Source organism: Myxocyprinus asiaticus, chromosome 19 (genome assembly GCF_019703515.2).
Source record: "Myxocyprinus asiaticus isolate MX2 ecotype Aquarium Trade chromosome 19, UBuf_Myxa_2, whole genome shotgun sequence".
NCBI lineage: Eukaryota > Metazoa > Chordata > Actinopteri > Cypriniformes > Catostomidae > Myxocyprinus > Myxocyprinus asiaticus.
The window spans coordinates 40,274,922-40,289,200 of record NC_059362.1 but is presented as its reverse complement, the minus strand read 5'-3'; the positions used below and the strand labels follow the sequence as shown (position 1 = coordinate 40,289,200).

Here is a 14,279-nt window from a genome sequence, read left to right as displayed (position 1 = left end):
TTCATCCAAATTGTCCGGTAAGATGGAAGCACAACACGGCACCAGTAAAACGCTGATGCATTACTCCAGCAAGTCATGTGAATACGGCTTTTCATAGGTCCCATCTCGGTTTGTTTGTACCAAAAATATGGTTAAGAGGTCCTTTTCTCCATCACTTGACCATTGATGCAGAGTCACATTTGTGTGTGTTTGTGGTGTATGCATCAGTGTAACTGACCCATCGTAAAGGTTCCGCCCTATTCCAACCAGTGATCAGAACGCACATGGAGTGTTATAAACATTTCAAATTAATTACATGCGTTAACACGTTAATTTCAACAGCTCTACTTAATTTTCATGTCTTTCTGACTGCAATGCTTTCTTTTCTGTAGATTGTAGTAGACAAACTGTTCTTCAGCCAGTTGGCACCAATACAAGCTCATCATGGCACAATATCAGCTCTGATGGTTCCGAAGTCCAATGGATTCCCAACAGCACCCTACCAGCCATCCTTGAGGACCCCTGGGCTGCTGACGTTAATAACCATCCTCAGTGGCTTCAGATCGACCTCGGAGAGAAGAGGAGGATCACAGGTAATACATATGTAGACCTCAAAAAAACAGAGGCCTACATAGGCATCTGCCTTTTTAAGGCACCTCATATGTGACTGATTTAGAATGCTCAGCATAGGCAGCAACTCTGTGCAAATATTGCACTTCACTTTATGCAAATTTGATTCCAATAGTGCTTGATGTTAGAATGTTGCTAAGCTAATGGCACAATATTAAGCCTAACTAATACAATGGAAGAAGCCAAAAAACATTTCGCCTGAACAAAGGCCTACCATAGAGGAATGAAGCCTGTGTTTATACTATGCGCTGCATCATTTTAAAATTTGTTTAATAGGGAAAATTAATAAAGAATGTCACGTCCAGGGGCCTGGGTAGCTCATTGGTAAAAAGATGCTGGCCACCACCCCTGGAGTTCACTAGTTCAAATCCCAGGGTGTGCTGAGTGACTCCAGCCAGGTCTCCTAAGCAACCAAATTGGCCCGGTTGCTAGGGAAGGTGGAGTCACATGGGGTAACCTCCTCGTGGTCGCTATAATGTGGTTCGTTCTCGGTGGGGCGCGTGGTGAGTTGAGCGTGGATGGCGTGAATCCTCCACACGCGCTATGTCTCCGTGGCAACACGCTCAACAAGCCACGTGAAAAGATGGCCAACTGGGATTCATCCTCCACCACCCGGATTGAGGCGAATCACTACGTGACCACGAGGACTTAAAAGCGCATTGGGAATTGGGCATTCCAAATTGGGTGAAAAAAAAAAAAGAATGTCACGTACAAACCACACCCATGATTAGTTTTAACCAATCATCAGTGCTCTTCGACTAGCTGAGTTATTTTAGCTTAAGAATTTCAGGGATTTGTGCGAACAGGAGAAATATCAATAAACGAACACCTTGGAAGAATAACACCATCAGTGCATTTCGTCATATTTTTCAGGCGAAATAAAAGAAATCTGTTTGTCCAGTAAATTTAAATTAGTCTTAAAGGGATAGTTAGCCCAAAAATGAAAATGATCTCATCATTTAATCACCCTAATGCCATCCCAGATGTGTATGATTTTCTTCTGCTGAACACAAAGATTTTTAGAAAAATATTTCAGCTCTGTAGGTCCTCACAATGCAATTGAATGGGTGCCAACATTTTGAGGCTCCAAAAAGCACATATAGGTAGCATAAAAGTAATCCATAAGACTCCAGTGGTTAAATCCATGTCTTCAGAAGTGATATGATGGTGTGAGTGAGAAACAGATCAATATTTAAGTCCATCTGTACCGTCAGTCTCCACTTTCACATTCTTCTTTCGTTTTTGGCAATTCACATTCTTTGTGCACCTATCGCCACCTACTGAGCAGGGAGGAGAATTTATGGTAAAAATTGACTTAATTATTGATCTGTTCCTCAACCACACCTATCATATTACTTCTGAAGAAATAGATTTAACCATTGGAGTCTTATGGATTACTTTTATGCTGCCTTTATGTGCATTTTGGAGCTTCAACATTTCTGTGCTTTGTGAGGACCCAGAGAGCTGACGTATTCTTCAAAAAATCTTTGTTTGTGTTCAGTAAAAGAAAGTCATACATATCTGGGATGGCATGAGAGTGAGTAAATGATGAGAGAATTTTCATTTTTGGGTGAACTATCCCTTTAAAAAGCATACAAATACATAGTAAACACGAATTAGATTATTTCGATTAGAATAATTCGATTTTTTACATTTCTTGCACAACAGAAATCCTATTTGGCTGCACAACATTGTTTAGTAGTCCACTTTAATTATTGAGCAAACTCCAGGATGTAGACGGATCATTGAATTGGTTGAAATCCTTTTGTGAATTTATGCTCTACTTGCTAAGTGGCACCCTGTGCCAGTTTTGGTCCCTATACTCTTGTTCTGGGATTAGATCCCAAAACACACACACATTTGTCTTTCTATCATGGAAGGGAATTTCCTTTGACACTTGGGCTAATAATATTTTCTATCCCTTAACGCTACCCACAAACCTAACCATCACACAAACTATTCCGCATATTTACATTTTCATTAAAGACATTTAGTATGTTTATTATGCCGGTTTGGTCCATTAACGACTTAATAAACGTCTGCTAATGTCATAGACTTCTATTGTTTTTATGTAACGATAATTATAGGCTTACCCAGACTACCCCTAAAAGAAATAAATTTTTAGAACTTCAAAAACACATTTTGTCTTTATTTATTAATCAAATTTCTAATTGAGGATGTCCTCAAAGGGAGGTTTAGATGGATTAAACTCACTTTTGTGGACAATTTGAGCCCAAACTATAGCCAAATGCGTACACACAAAACTGTCGAAAAGACTTGAGGATGGATCATAGTGAGAGGGTATTATAAGCGGTAATTATCCTTACAAATTCTTTCTCGTGATCGCCTCTGGAGTTCCGAGCTTTAGTACATAGTGTGAGCACATGAGCGCAGACCCCTCCCCAACAACTAACTGGCATCTGCATCTTTTGAACAGTTCCTGGTATTGCATAAAAGCACAGAAAGGCCTTCTCTGTGTCCATTCATCACAAATACAAACCCACTTACAAAAGCACATTTAAATATAGGAAGACAGAGGACATGGCTTTTATTTTGAGCACTCTGTGTGTAGTCGGCACGACAGAGCTAATTTCATACAGCTCAAGGAGATGCGAACGGAGCAAGAGAATGCTCACTTTGTCTCCTGTTCAGAATCTTTCAGGCATGGTGACTCTGAGTGGAACTGAACCATCTCAGAGAGGAAGCTGTTATCTATGTGGTTATGTTGATCTGCAAGGTTAAATAGGGTTCATAAAAAAGCGTCTCTTTTTATACGCAGGGTCAGCACCTTAAGTTCACACAAGGCTTTCTAAAGGCTGCATTACACTACCCGAAGTCATACAGTTGCACCGGCGAGTCGTGGAGTATCATTTACTACTATATATCCACAATAGTCAATTCTAAAATATCAAACATGTTTGATATCCTCTGACTAAATCATAGTCTAAGGGTAAGAAGTCAGAGTCTGTACCCTAAACACACTACAAGGTTTTAAGTGAAATCGGTCAACTCCGACAGGCATAAAATCTGCAGACTGGAGCTGACAAGCACATACTTGGCCTGGTTGCATATCAGGGCTAAAATCATTGTTAAAGTCGGGTAGTGTAATCCAACCTTAAACGTATAGTTCACCCAAAAATGAAAATTCTCATTATTTACCCTCATGCCATCCCAGATGTGTATGTCTGTCTTCTGCTGAACACAAACGAAGATTTTTAGAAGAATATCTCAGCTCTGTTGGTCCTTTCAATGCAAGTGAATGGTGGCCAGAGCTTTGAAGCTCAAAAAAGTACATAAAGGCCACATAAAAGTAATCCATAAGACTCTAGTGGTTTAATCCATGTCTTCAGAAGCAATATGATAGGTGTGGGTGAGTAACAGATCGATATTTAAGTTCTTTTTACTATAAATATCAACTTTCACTTCCACATTTGTATTTTATTTTTGGCAATGCGCATTCTTCGTGCATATCACCACCTACTGGACAGGCTGAAAACAAGAAGGTGGTACTTCAAGCTTGAATTGCTCCGACGGTTGGAATACTCCTTATAATGGTCTGGGGGCATGATTAAAGGGTTAATTCACCTAAAAATGAAAATTCTCTCATGATTTACTTACCTTTAAGCCATCCCAAATGTGTACGACTTTCCTTCTTCAGCAGAACCGAAGTGAAGATTTTTATAAGCACATTTCAGCTCTTTTTGTCCAAACAATGCAAGTATAAAGGTGCCATTAGGCTGCTGGCTATTTGATGGTCCAAAAGGCATATTTAGGCAGCATAAAAGTAATCCACACAACTCCAGTCAATCAGTGAATGTGTTCTGAAGCAAATTGATAGGTTGGTGTAAGAAACAAATCGACAGTTAAAATGTTTTCGGTTAGCGCTGTATTTCTATTTCTATTTCTATTTGAAATTACCTAACTCTCGCGTGACATTCGTTCCTCTGTTGTAAACAAAGTGCACGCTTCCAACTTCTCGTGTGAATGTGCCACTGTGCTGACGTCGCTGCTGGCAGGAAGCGATTTTTTTAAAAAGTTTATAAAGTTTTAATTGTCAATTATAAAGTGCAATAGCAAGTACCACCAATTATTAATTTATTAATCACAATAAATAATTAATATAGTTATCCTAACTGGTATGTAAGAACTTGGCACATTAATACAAAATTCAGTTTATGTGAGGTCACAGTTGTGCTTATATCTTAAATTTTGCAGCCGTGGCTCATCCAATCAGATTTTAGAAACGCAACTATTAGTTTTATAATTAGCTTCTACTGCTTGTTTAGTTTTCTGTCTATATATTCATCTTCAACCACAAGAACACAACCGCAATTTTCATTTTCGGTGAACTTTCTTTTTAAGGCAAAATTTTGATCGTGTGACTAGACATTTAGTAAAACTGTAGTTTTTGTTCATTTGTAATACAGTAATGATGAATTGTATGCTTGTTTTATAGGTATAGTGACATCAGGCTTAACTACTGGAGGCTTTGAATATTTTGTGAAAAGCTACAAGGTCGAGTACAAAGAGAGGAATCGCTGGCGGACATTTTTCCAGTACAATAGATCTGAAGATATGGTAAGACTATTTAATAATATAATTAAGTTATTTTTAATCCGTCATTTTTGTTTTTTTTTGCCTACGGCTGTATAATAGTTTCTAATACACAATAATGATTTCTTTTATCTTAGATTTTTGAAGGCAATACAGACAGCTTCCACCAAACACGCAACACCTTCCATCCCTCCATTGTAGCACGAAGTCTTCGTGTTGTACCTCAACACTGGCACCGAATAATTGCCATGAGAGTGCAGTTACTGGGCTGCCCTTATGTTAAACCTGTCCCAGGTGTGTGTGAAACCTTTAGTAATCCTCTTTTTTTCATAATTTCTCATTTTAACCATTCACTAAACCTGAACTTCTCTCTATGTAGTAAATGCATCTTCTCAGGTAACGCAAGAGGCCCTGCCTACACCGACCATTCACAATGATATGACAAAGCCAGTGGCCTCCCAGGCTGATCTCGGTACAGTTCCTTCACACACCAATTACAATGCAAGCTAAGTTTTTACCTCCTTTGTTCTGTTTTTGTTCACTGAATCTCTGACTTACACTTTTTCTTTTTTTTTTTATCTCTTTCCTCAGTTAATCTGTTGGTAATAATTGTGCCCACTGTTTTGCTTGTGGTTTTGCTCCTGGTTGGAGTCTGTGTGGTTAAAATGCTGTACAAGTAAGTCACTTTTATTACATTTTTAAGATCATATTCTTCACTTTTGTAGCTTTTTATTTTTCCCCTTGTAATTTTAAAGGTAAAATTTCTGTTTATGTTGCACAGACACCTAGCGGCATAGATCCAACATTGTGCAAAAACAGAAGTTTTCAGTTATTAATGTCATAGTAAAAATGTGCTATTTACAGTCAGCTATGATTGATTTATTTTGCATGCAAAAGTGTCCAATTACGGGGGATTTTTGAGATAAAGTGAGTAATATTCTGCTGGTCATGTGATCTCAATATGGCGGCACTCATGAATGTGCATATGTAGAATGCTGCATATTAGGGCTGCACAATTAAGCAAAATTAAATCGAAATCAATATGACCTTGTGCGATTATTAAACCGCAAAGGGCTGTGATTTAATTAAATAAAGTCTCCCCGGGCTGCTTGCTTCGAAGTTTATGTGCGCTGCTTTGTCCCGTCTGTATTGTATTGGTACATTAATAGTGTTTTCAGTGTGGTTCTGTGCTCCACAACTCCATCTTGTGCTTAGAGTAACAGATGTGCTCTGAGTTCGGTTTATTTGCCTACTTGCGCTGAGCGTGTTATATTTAAAGCGTTCCAGATTCACATTAATTTCACTTTTGCGTAATTCCAAATATGTTTGACCGCTTCAAGTTAATATACAAATAGAAGAGACAGAGGAGATGTTAAAATGAGGAGCACATTATATAGATGTTGTAAATATAAACTTGGCTACATGGAAACTCTTCATGCAGATGGCGCCAAAATAAAAGCTTGACGGTTTAGAACTCATTGGTTTAATTGGACCGCATAGCAAGTTAAGATTTTATTATAGAAATATATTACTATTGCATAATAATACTACTAATAATACTGCTACTAATAATAATCAATATAATATTATATTACAATAATATTCAAGTTGACTGGGATACCAAAATAATGATGATGAATTTTTGGCTGAGACCCTATCACAAAGTGGACAAAATAAAAAGGTAGCCTACACAGTGGACAGGTACAATGTGAGTACTAAGAAGACTTTTGTTTTCTCTTTCACAGTTATTTATTTGTTTGTTTTGTGGCTGAATTAAAAAAGGTTTTGAGTTTGGTTCTTTTTTTAAGAGGACTCAAGTGTGAACCCGCAAAGAGTAGCCGAAGTCTTTTTATTGGCAGTAGAACACAGGCAAAACATTACCGAATTTTGGTCAGAAATGAATCACTTACTAGTTGTTGTTTTTTTTTTCCATATATCATATAGCAGTTCAAATTGCAATCGCAATATCTTTAAAAAAATATTTGCAATGTAATTTTTTTTCCAAATCGTGCAGCCCTAGTGCATATGTAGCTTTTTCTATTAGACTCACATGACCAGTTTTTGTGTGAGTGTACATCAATTCAAACATATTTTTCCAAATTACTATTCTACTATTACTATTTCCTTCTATTTAAAGTTAAGCACTATGCGAAAAAAAAAAAAAATTTTGCATTTTTTATCATTAAAAAATAATAATTATAATGTTTCTTATAATATTTATATTATAATTTCCTAATAATAAGGTGTACAATAAGGTTTCTTGTATTTTTCATGACCATTTTCACCCTGTCTGTTTTGTTACTGTTCTTTTAAGACTACTAGATTACTAATAAGGGCTTATTAAATGACTCATGATTTGCTAACCATGTTGCATGTGAAAACTACCAGTGTATTTCACACTGTTGTTCATCAGGTTGTGCCAAGTTGATGAAAACTGAATAAGTCATATGTTAATGAGTTTATGGTTGTGACATCATAATCATGTCAATTTCTGAATGACCTATTTTAGCTTTGAGGTGTGAACATCTTTGTCTACATGGTATATAGAACTATTTAATCACAAAAAAGCAAGGAAAATCCTGTTTTTTTTTTTGTGTGTGTGTGTGTGTGTGTGTGTGTGTGTGTTTTTTTTTTAATCAAGGTTTTTATGTTCATGGAAAACCTGGAAATATCAAGGAGTTGTAAAATTGTGTTTTCCTAGCCTGGAAAAGACAAGAAAATGTATCAAATTTCAAAAATCATTGAAATTTGTATAGAGAATATGCATTTATTTTCTAGATTTTGCTGTTGTGTAGAGTAAAACATGCTCGCACGTCTTAGTGATTTCTGATTTGTGAGCAAATCATTCTTTTGAGTCAGTTAAAAGGTCAAAGGGGTTCACAAATCATTCTGAATGATTCATTAGCGAATTGGTCTGAATCAAAATAATTTTTAAAAATCTCTATCCAGCAATCCCAAATGACTGAAAATGTCATGGAAAAGTCATGGGATTTCACTGGTCAAAAAGAGTTGGAACCCTGTATTGTATGCCCCTTTAAGAAGCAAGGATAAAAGCACAAGTTGGCAAGTATTTTGTCTGTATTTTCTTTGTTGTGTCTGACCTGTGAGGTTCACATTTGTTAACAATCACTGGAGCACAGCAGGCCTATTACAGTTTAGTTACTGTCTGTTAAAGTAGCCATGTTATCTAGCCCAACAGATATATGTGCATGCAACAGTCTGCTCTAATAGATACCGCAGCCACCATTGGAGTGGTTTTTAGATTAATAAAGAATGGACAGATTGAGGAAGGGGGAGATAAAGGAGGCTTTAGGGTCAAAGGTCAGTGTCAGGGGATGTGCCAGTTGCCCTAGTCCCTTGAGAGTTAGTTTGGGGACTGTAGGATGTTGGGGAAATGATGATGAATGAATACAAGCCTTCTCTGGCTCTGACACTGATGTTTGTTATCGTTCCACAGTAAGAAGACAAAAGGAAACACGTATGACTCTGCAGATACAAATCATACAGGTCAGTGAAAACACCCACTTAAAATGAGCTGACTGGAAAAAATTTATTCTTTTCATTATTTACTCACCCTGATGTCATTCCAAACCTCTATAACTTTCTTCGAATGGCATGAGGGTGAATAAATGATGAGCAAATTTTAATTTACATTGCTTGCATAATTAGATAAAATGCAGAAAATCATCAAATGCACACATTTGATTGTACTAAAACTTGACCACATCTGAATGGTGGGATGTCATTTTTTTCTTTTTTTTTCCTTTCTTTTTTTTACCTTTTAGCATTCTTTAAGTCTCCAAAAAGTATTATTATCATCTTGACTTATCCCTTCTTTCAAGTATACATTTCATTCTGCTCTATCAGACATGTATAATTTAAGGCTTTGCTGCTTGACTAGCCCACAGATAAAACCAATCTTGCACAAACTGACAGTTAAATGATTCTCATTTACAGGCTGTTGGAGACAGATAAAACAGCCCTTTGCCAGACACCAGTCCACAGAGTTCATAATTAAATACAGCTCTGAGAAAGACCCCATCCAGAAACTGGATCTGGTAACAAGTGCAATGGCAGGTAAAGATTTTCTACAGCCATCTTGGTTCTGGAAGTATTTTTCTCATTAATTTTTTCCAAATGGATTTCATAAAATCCTTAATAAAAGCGATAACTTATAAAATCTACAGTGAGATACTCACTACTAATTTGGTACTCAAGAATATTTTCTTATTATTAGAAAAATTTAAAAAGGTTGCGTTATGTGAAAATCACAATACAGTGGTTTTTTTTCCCCTATTTGATGAGGTATTGAGTTCTTACAAGTTGCTTTACAGTTCTATTTTCTCCTAAAGTCTATTGTTTTAGAGAGATGAAGGCTATAATATAATTTTCATAAAGTAATTTCAATAAAGTAATTACTTGAGTAGTTTTTCGGCAAACTACTTATTTACTCTTACTTGAGTCATACAATTTCTCAGTACTTCTACTTGTACTCGAGTGAATTATTTCTTCAGTAGCTGTACTTAAGAATAAAAATCAGTACTCTTTCCACCACTGCCGTTAATTTCCGACACTATTGGCATTGTATCTTTCTAAGGTATTTATAAAGTTTGTTTTAGACATAAACTGATCAGCCACAACATTAAAACCACCTGCCTAATATTGTGTAGGTCCCCCTCATGCCACTAAAACAGCGCCAACCCGCATCTCAGAATAGCATTCTCAGATGCTATTCTTCTCACCACAATTGTACAGAGTGGTTATCTGAGTTACCATAGATTTTGTCAGTTTGAATCAATCTGGCCATTCTCCGTTGACCTCTCTCATCAACAAGGCATTTCCGTCTGCAGAACTGCTGCTCACTGGATGTTTTTTGTTTTTGGCATCATTCGGAGTAAATTCAAGAGACTGTTGTGCGTGAATATCGCAGGAGATCAGCAGTTACAGAAATACTCAAACCAGCCCGTCTGCACCAACAATCATGCCACTGTCCAAATCACGGAGATCACATTTTTACCCCATTCTGATGGTTGATGTGAACATTAACTGAAGCTCCTGACCCTTATCTGCATGATTTTATGCAGTGCACTGCTGCCACATGATTGGCTGATTAGATAATCACATGACTAAGTAGGTGTACAGGTGTACCTAATAAAGTGCTCGGTGAGTGTGTACATATATTGTATTTCAGAAAAGACTAAAAGACTTCTTTCGAATGTTCTTCTGTTCTTCGTTTAATCATCAAACTTGATAGGTACTATACCATTTTACAAACTTTTAATTTATCCTAAAGCCACAGTCACACTAGGCTTTGAGTGTGCAAAATTATTTTAGACACTGCAGTGGAGAGGATATGATGTCACGCTCGAGGGCTTCTGTTTTTAATAAATAATAAATTACAATTAACAAATAAATGTATTTGTTTTTATTTGTATTCAAATACACTGTCTACTCACTTTCGTGCGACAATAAAAACATACATCTTTGAAATATGTATTGTTTTTATTGAGCCAAGAGGTCAGTGTGAAGTTTCTATTGGTCACACATCTTCTCATCATACGAATTTTCAGGTTAAAGTTAACCAAACTGGAACTTTTGCACACAGCAGAATGCAAAATTTCCTTGCATGGGCTTGCATTTCCAGTCTCCCATGTTCAAATGTGTTTGAAAGGAACACAAAGTCTAGTGACAGTGGCTACATTTTTTGGTGAATCCGGCCTCTGTGCTTCTGTATTTTTTCTTTTATTTTTTTTCTTTACTTTATTTATTTATAAATATTATTGCTCAAAATCTGAATTTCCCTTTTCTTTTTCAGCCGAGTACCAGCAACCACTAATGCTCGGCACGGACACAGTGTCTAGAAAAGGCTCGACATTTAGGCCGATGGACACTGATGCCAAACACAAGGACAATGATGCTACCTCTCACTATGATCACCTGCAGACGGGGATCCAGTACGCCCTCCCACTGACCAATCAGGAGCCAGAGTATGCAACACCCATCATCGAGCGCCACGCCTTCCGCAAAGATCCCTTCCTCCCAGATCCCAGCTACAGCGTTCCAGGTGTGGTACTAAACAAAAGCCCGTCTTTTCGAGCGGTGGAGGGCAGTAACTGTAGGAAAGTTGTGGGAGGGCTGGCTGGGGGTTACCAGACACCCCAAGTCAAAAGAGACAGAGGAAATCACAAAGAGGACATCTACGACAGCCCTAAAATCCAGAAGCCTGTCATGCAGAATGGTGGTTGTCCAGAGTACAAGAGGCCCCAGATAAAAGCCCCAGTGCAGGAGTGCTATTCAACTCCAAGAGACTGCGTCAGGTTGCCACTCTCTGGACCCAGACCGGACCCAGAGGGCAGCAGCTCGGACGGAAGCTGAGCAGAACCGTACTGTGATTTGCCTGATTTACCTGATTCAACGAAATCACCTCAGGACTCCTCTGTTAACTTATTTGTGTGTTAGGGGAGAACACATTGTTTTGTACCTTTTGCAGTAAAGAAAGACAGCAGGGGGCTTTTTTTAAAGGAATATTCCGGGTTCAATACAAGTTAAGCTCAGTTGACAGCATTTGTGGCATAATGTTGATAACCACAAAAAATAATTTCGACTAAAAAAAGAAAAAAGAGGAAAAGTTGCTGTTACAATAAGGCACTTACAATGAAAGTGAATGGGACCAGTTTAAAGTACTACTTTAAAAAGTACAGCCACGGAGGACTGGGTAGCTCAGTAGTAAAGACGCTGGCTACCACCCCTGGAGTTCGCTAGTTCGAATCCCAGGGTGTGCTGAGTGACTCCAGCCAGGTCTCCTAAGCAACCAAATTGGCCCGGTTGCTAGAGAGGGTAAAGTCACATGGGGTAACCTCCTCTTGATCGCTATAATATGGTTCGTTCTCGGTGGGGCGCGTGGTGAGTTGAGCGTGGATGCCGCAGTGGATGGTGTGAAGCCTCCACACGCGCTGTGTCTCCGATTTTGAAGTTAATGGACTGGCCCCATTGACTTTCATTTTAAATGCCTTACTATGACCATATGTTTTGCCTTTTTTTTTTTTTTGGTAATCAACATTATGCCACAAATGCTGTCTATTAACTTGTATTGAACCTGGAACATTCCTTTAAGCATCACTTTCTCTGTGCAAAATAACAGATGCTGTTTATGTATTTAAATGTTTTGTATATATGATGAACTCAAAGAATGTTTGATTTTATTTTTATTCTTCTTCTTGGTTTTATTCTGAGGGAGCATTTTTATTTAAAATCGAATGCTTTGCCTGGAGGAGAGAACAATATGCAGACATTCAAGCTTTTCGTCCCCTACTCTTGAGACAAACTGTGAATGCGAGCCAGGTTTTCCTATATTTTACAATGAGACCGCTGTCTCTATGTTCTCAGATTCTGCTCTGAATGTCCAGAAATGTCAATAGATTAAGATCCATTTGCAGAAAACAAGAATGTCTTCCAGAAGCCTTTATGAAGCAGATCTCCCTCTCCCCTGATGCATTTCAGTAGATGTTTGATACTTTTATGGTTGGAGGAACTCAATTTCCTGTGCAGTTACACTTCTGTGCCTCTCCTAAAAGATGACGGGCAGCATCCTCAATAAAACATTTTCGTTTGAAAACACGACTCTTTTTCTTTGAAAACATTTTGTCAAGAACAGTGTTTTCCTCCACCAAAAACTTTTCAGAAAACGCTCTTAATTACCGCAAACTTTAATAAATGTTGCCGAAGGAAACTGAAAACTGAGTTTTTAATCGATAAAGGATTAGTGTGGACGTTTAAGTCTGAAACCTCTATTTTCAGTTTTCTGATGTCATCATTTTCCAAAGGAAAGGTTAAAAAGAGGGTTTTCGAAAGTCTCTGTTTTTGGTGAAGGACAACACTGTTTCAGTGTGGATAAGGGGTCGTAAATGTAGAAAAATCTATGTGTTTTAAACTAAAATGGATAAAGTGGATGTGACCTAATCTGTTAAAGTCATACACCTAATTTCTCGGTTTCCTAACGTCATCGTCTTCCAAAGGAGTGGTTATGAAGAGGGTTTTCGAAAGTCTCTGTTTTTGGTGAAGGACAATGCTGTTCAAGTGTGGATAAGAGATCATAAACATAGCAAAATAAATGTGTTTTCAAATGAAAACAGATTAGTGCAGATGTGGCCTTAAGAGAATCCATGTGCCACCACAGTCGGTGTTTGCTGTATCTCGGCACTAATCAAAACGAACAGGAAATGGGTGAAAATGTTTCACGTTGCCTAACACTGTATCTAACACTGTAAGCAAGCATTGCAACATGACAACTATACTTTAATGGGCCATTGAGACTGAACACGCTCTTGCTCTATAAAATAAAAAGTAAGTAGACTGAACGCAGGTGACCTGAGACATGGTTTTTAACTTGACATGGCCTCTAAAAACACTGATTCGCTGGAACAGTCAAAGATGTCCATCTAGCGCATTTAAATAGAAAAACTATCGAAAAACAGCACAGACAGACGCAAAGGAATGTTGGCCGCTTGCTGTGTAGACAGTTTTGTTGATATAAAATGGAAGCTTTCTAGTTTTGTCCTATTTGCAACTCTCCAGTTTAGATTGGGGTAAGGGTTTTATGTTTACCTTAGATTCTGCTGTATAGGCAATGTCGTCCCTTGATTCACTGTTTTGAACAACCTGTTCAAATTGACAATTAAGTTACTACAAGCAATACTAAACTGAAATTGATTATTTGGTCCTATTTCATTATTTTTTTATTATTGTGTATGGGAATATACCAATGTACAGTTTTGAAATGTAAATTTGGTTAAAAAGCAAGACAAAAGAAACGTTACTTTGTGGTGTTGACGATTATTTAAAGCATCCTAAAGATCTGTGAGTTTGCTGCTGTATTTAGGGGACAATCCCTGTTAAAGATTACTGACTGGTCTTAATTTCTATGAAATATTGTGGGGATTTGCTTGGTGGACTGATGGTTAATATTTGATATGCCCATGCTTTTGTGTTGAAGTGCTGTGCCACTGAGAATCTCAGTGCTGTGTTTATGCTTGTCTTAACCCTGATTAAAATACAAGCAGTTGAACCTGCCCTGTGAACGTCTCCTCACTTTAAAAAATGTGCATGTCTCAGCATAA

At 37.7% G+C, this 14,279-nt stretch overlaps 1 protein-coding gene across 1 annotated transcript in view; it reads left to right on the top strand.

Moving 5' to 3' along the window:
• The window catches only part of LOC127410249 (discoidin, CUB and LCCL domain-containing protein 1-like), a 57,199-nt gene extending 42,972 nt beyond the window's left edge, over window positions 1-14,227 (top strand). Inside the window, exons 8-15 of the mRNA XM_051645413.1 lie at window positions 372-572; window positions 5,066-5,187; window positions 5,301-5,457; window positions 5,543-5,635; window positions 5,755-5,839; window positions 8,621-8,670; window positions 9,121-9,240; window positions 10,979-14,227. Of these exons, the coding sequence (XP_051501373.1) occupies window positions 372-572; window positions 5,066-5,187; window positions 5,301-5,457; window positions 5,543-5,635; window positions 5,755-5,839; window positions 8,621-8,670; window positions 9,121-9,240; window positions 10,979-11,538 (1,388 nt within the window). The 3' untranslated portion in view covers window positions 11,539-14,227. The remainder of the gene's footprint in view (window positions 1-371; window positions 573-5,065; window positions 5,188-5,300; window positions 5,458-5,542; window positions 5,636-5,754; window positions 5,840-8,620; window positions 8,671-9,120; window positions 9,241-10,978) is intronic.
• Window positions 14,228-14,279: the final 52 nt, after the last annotated feature.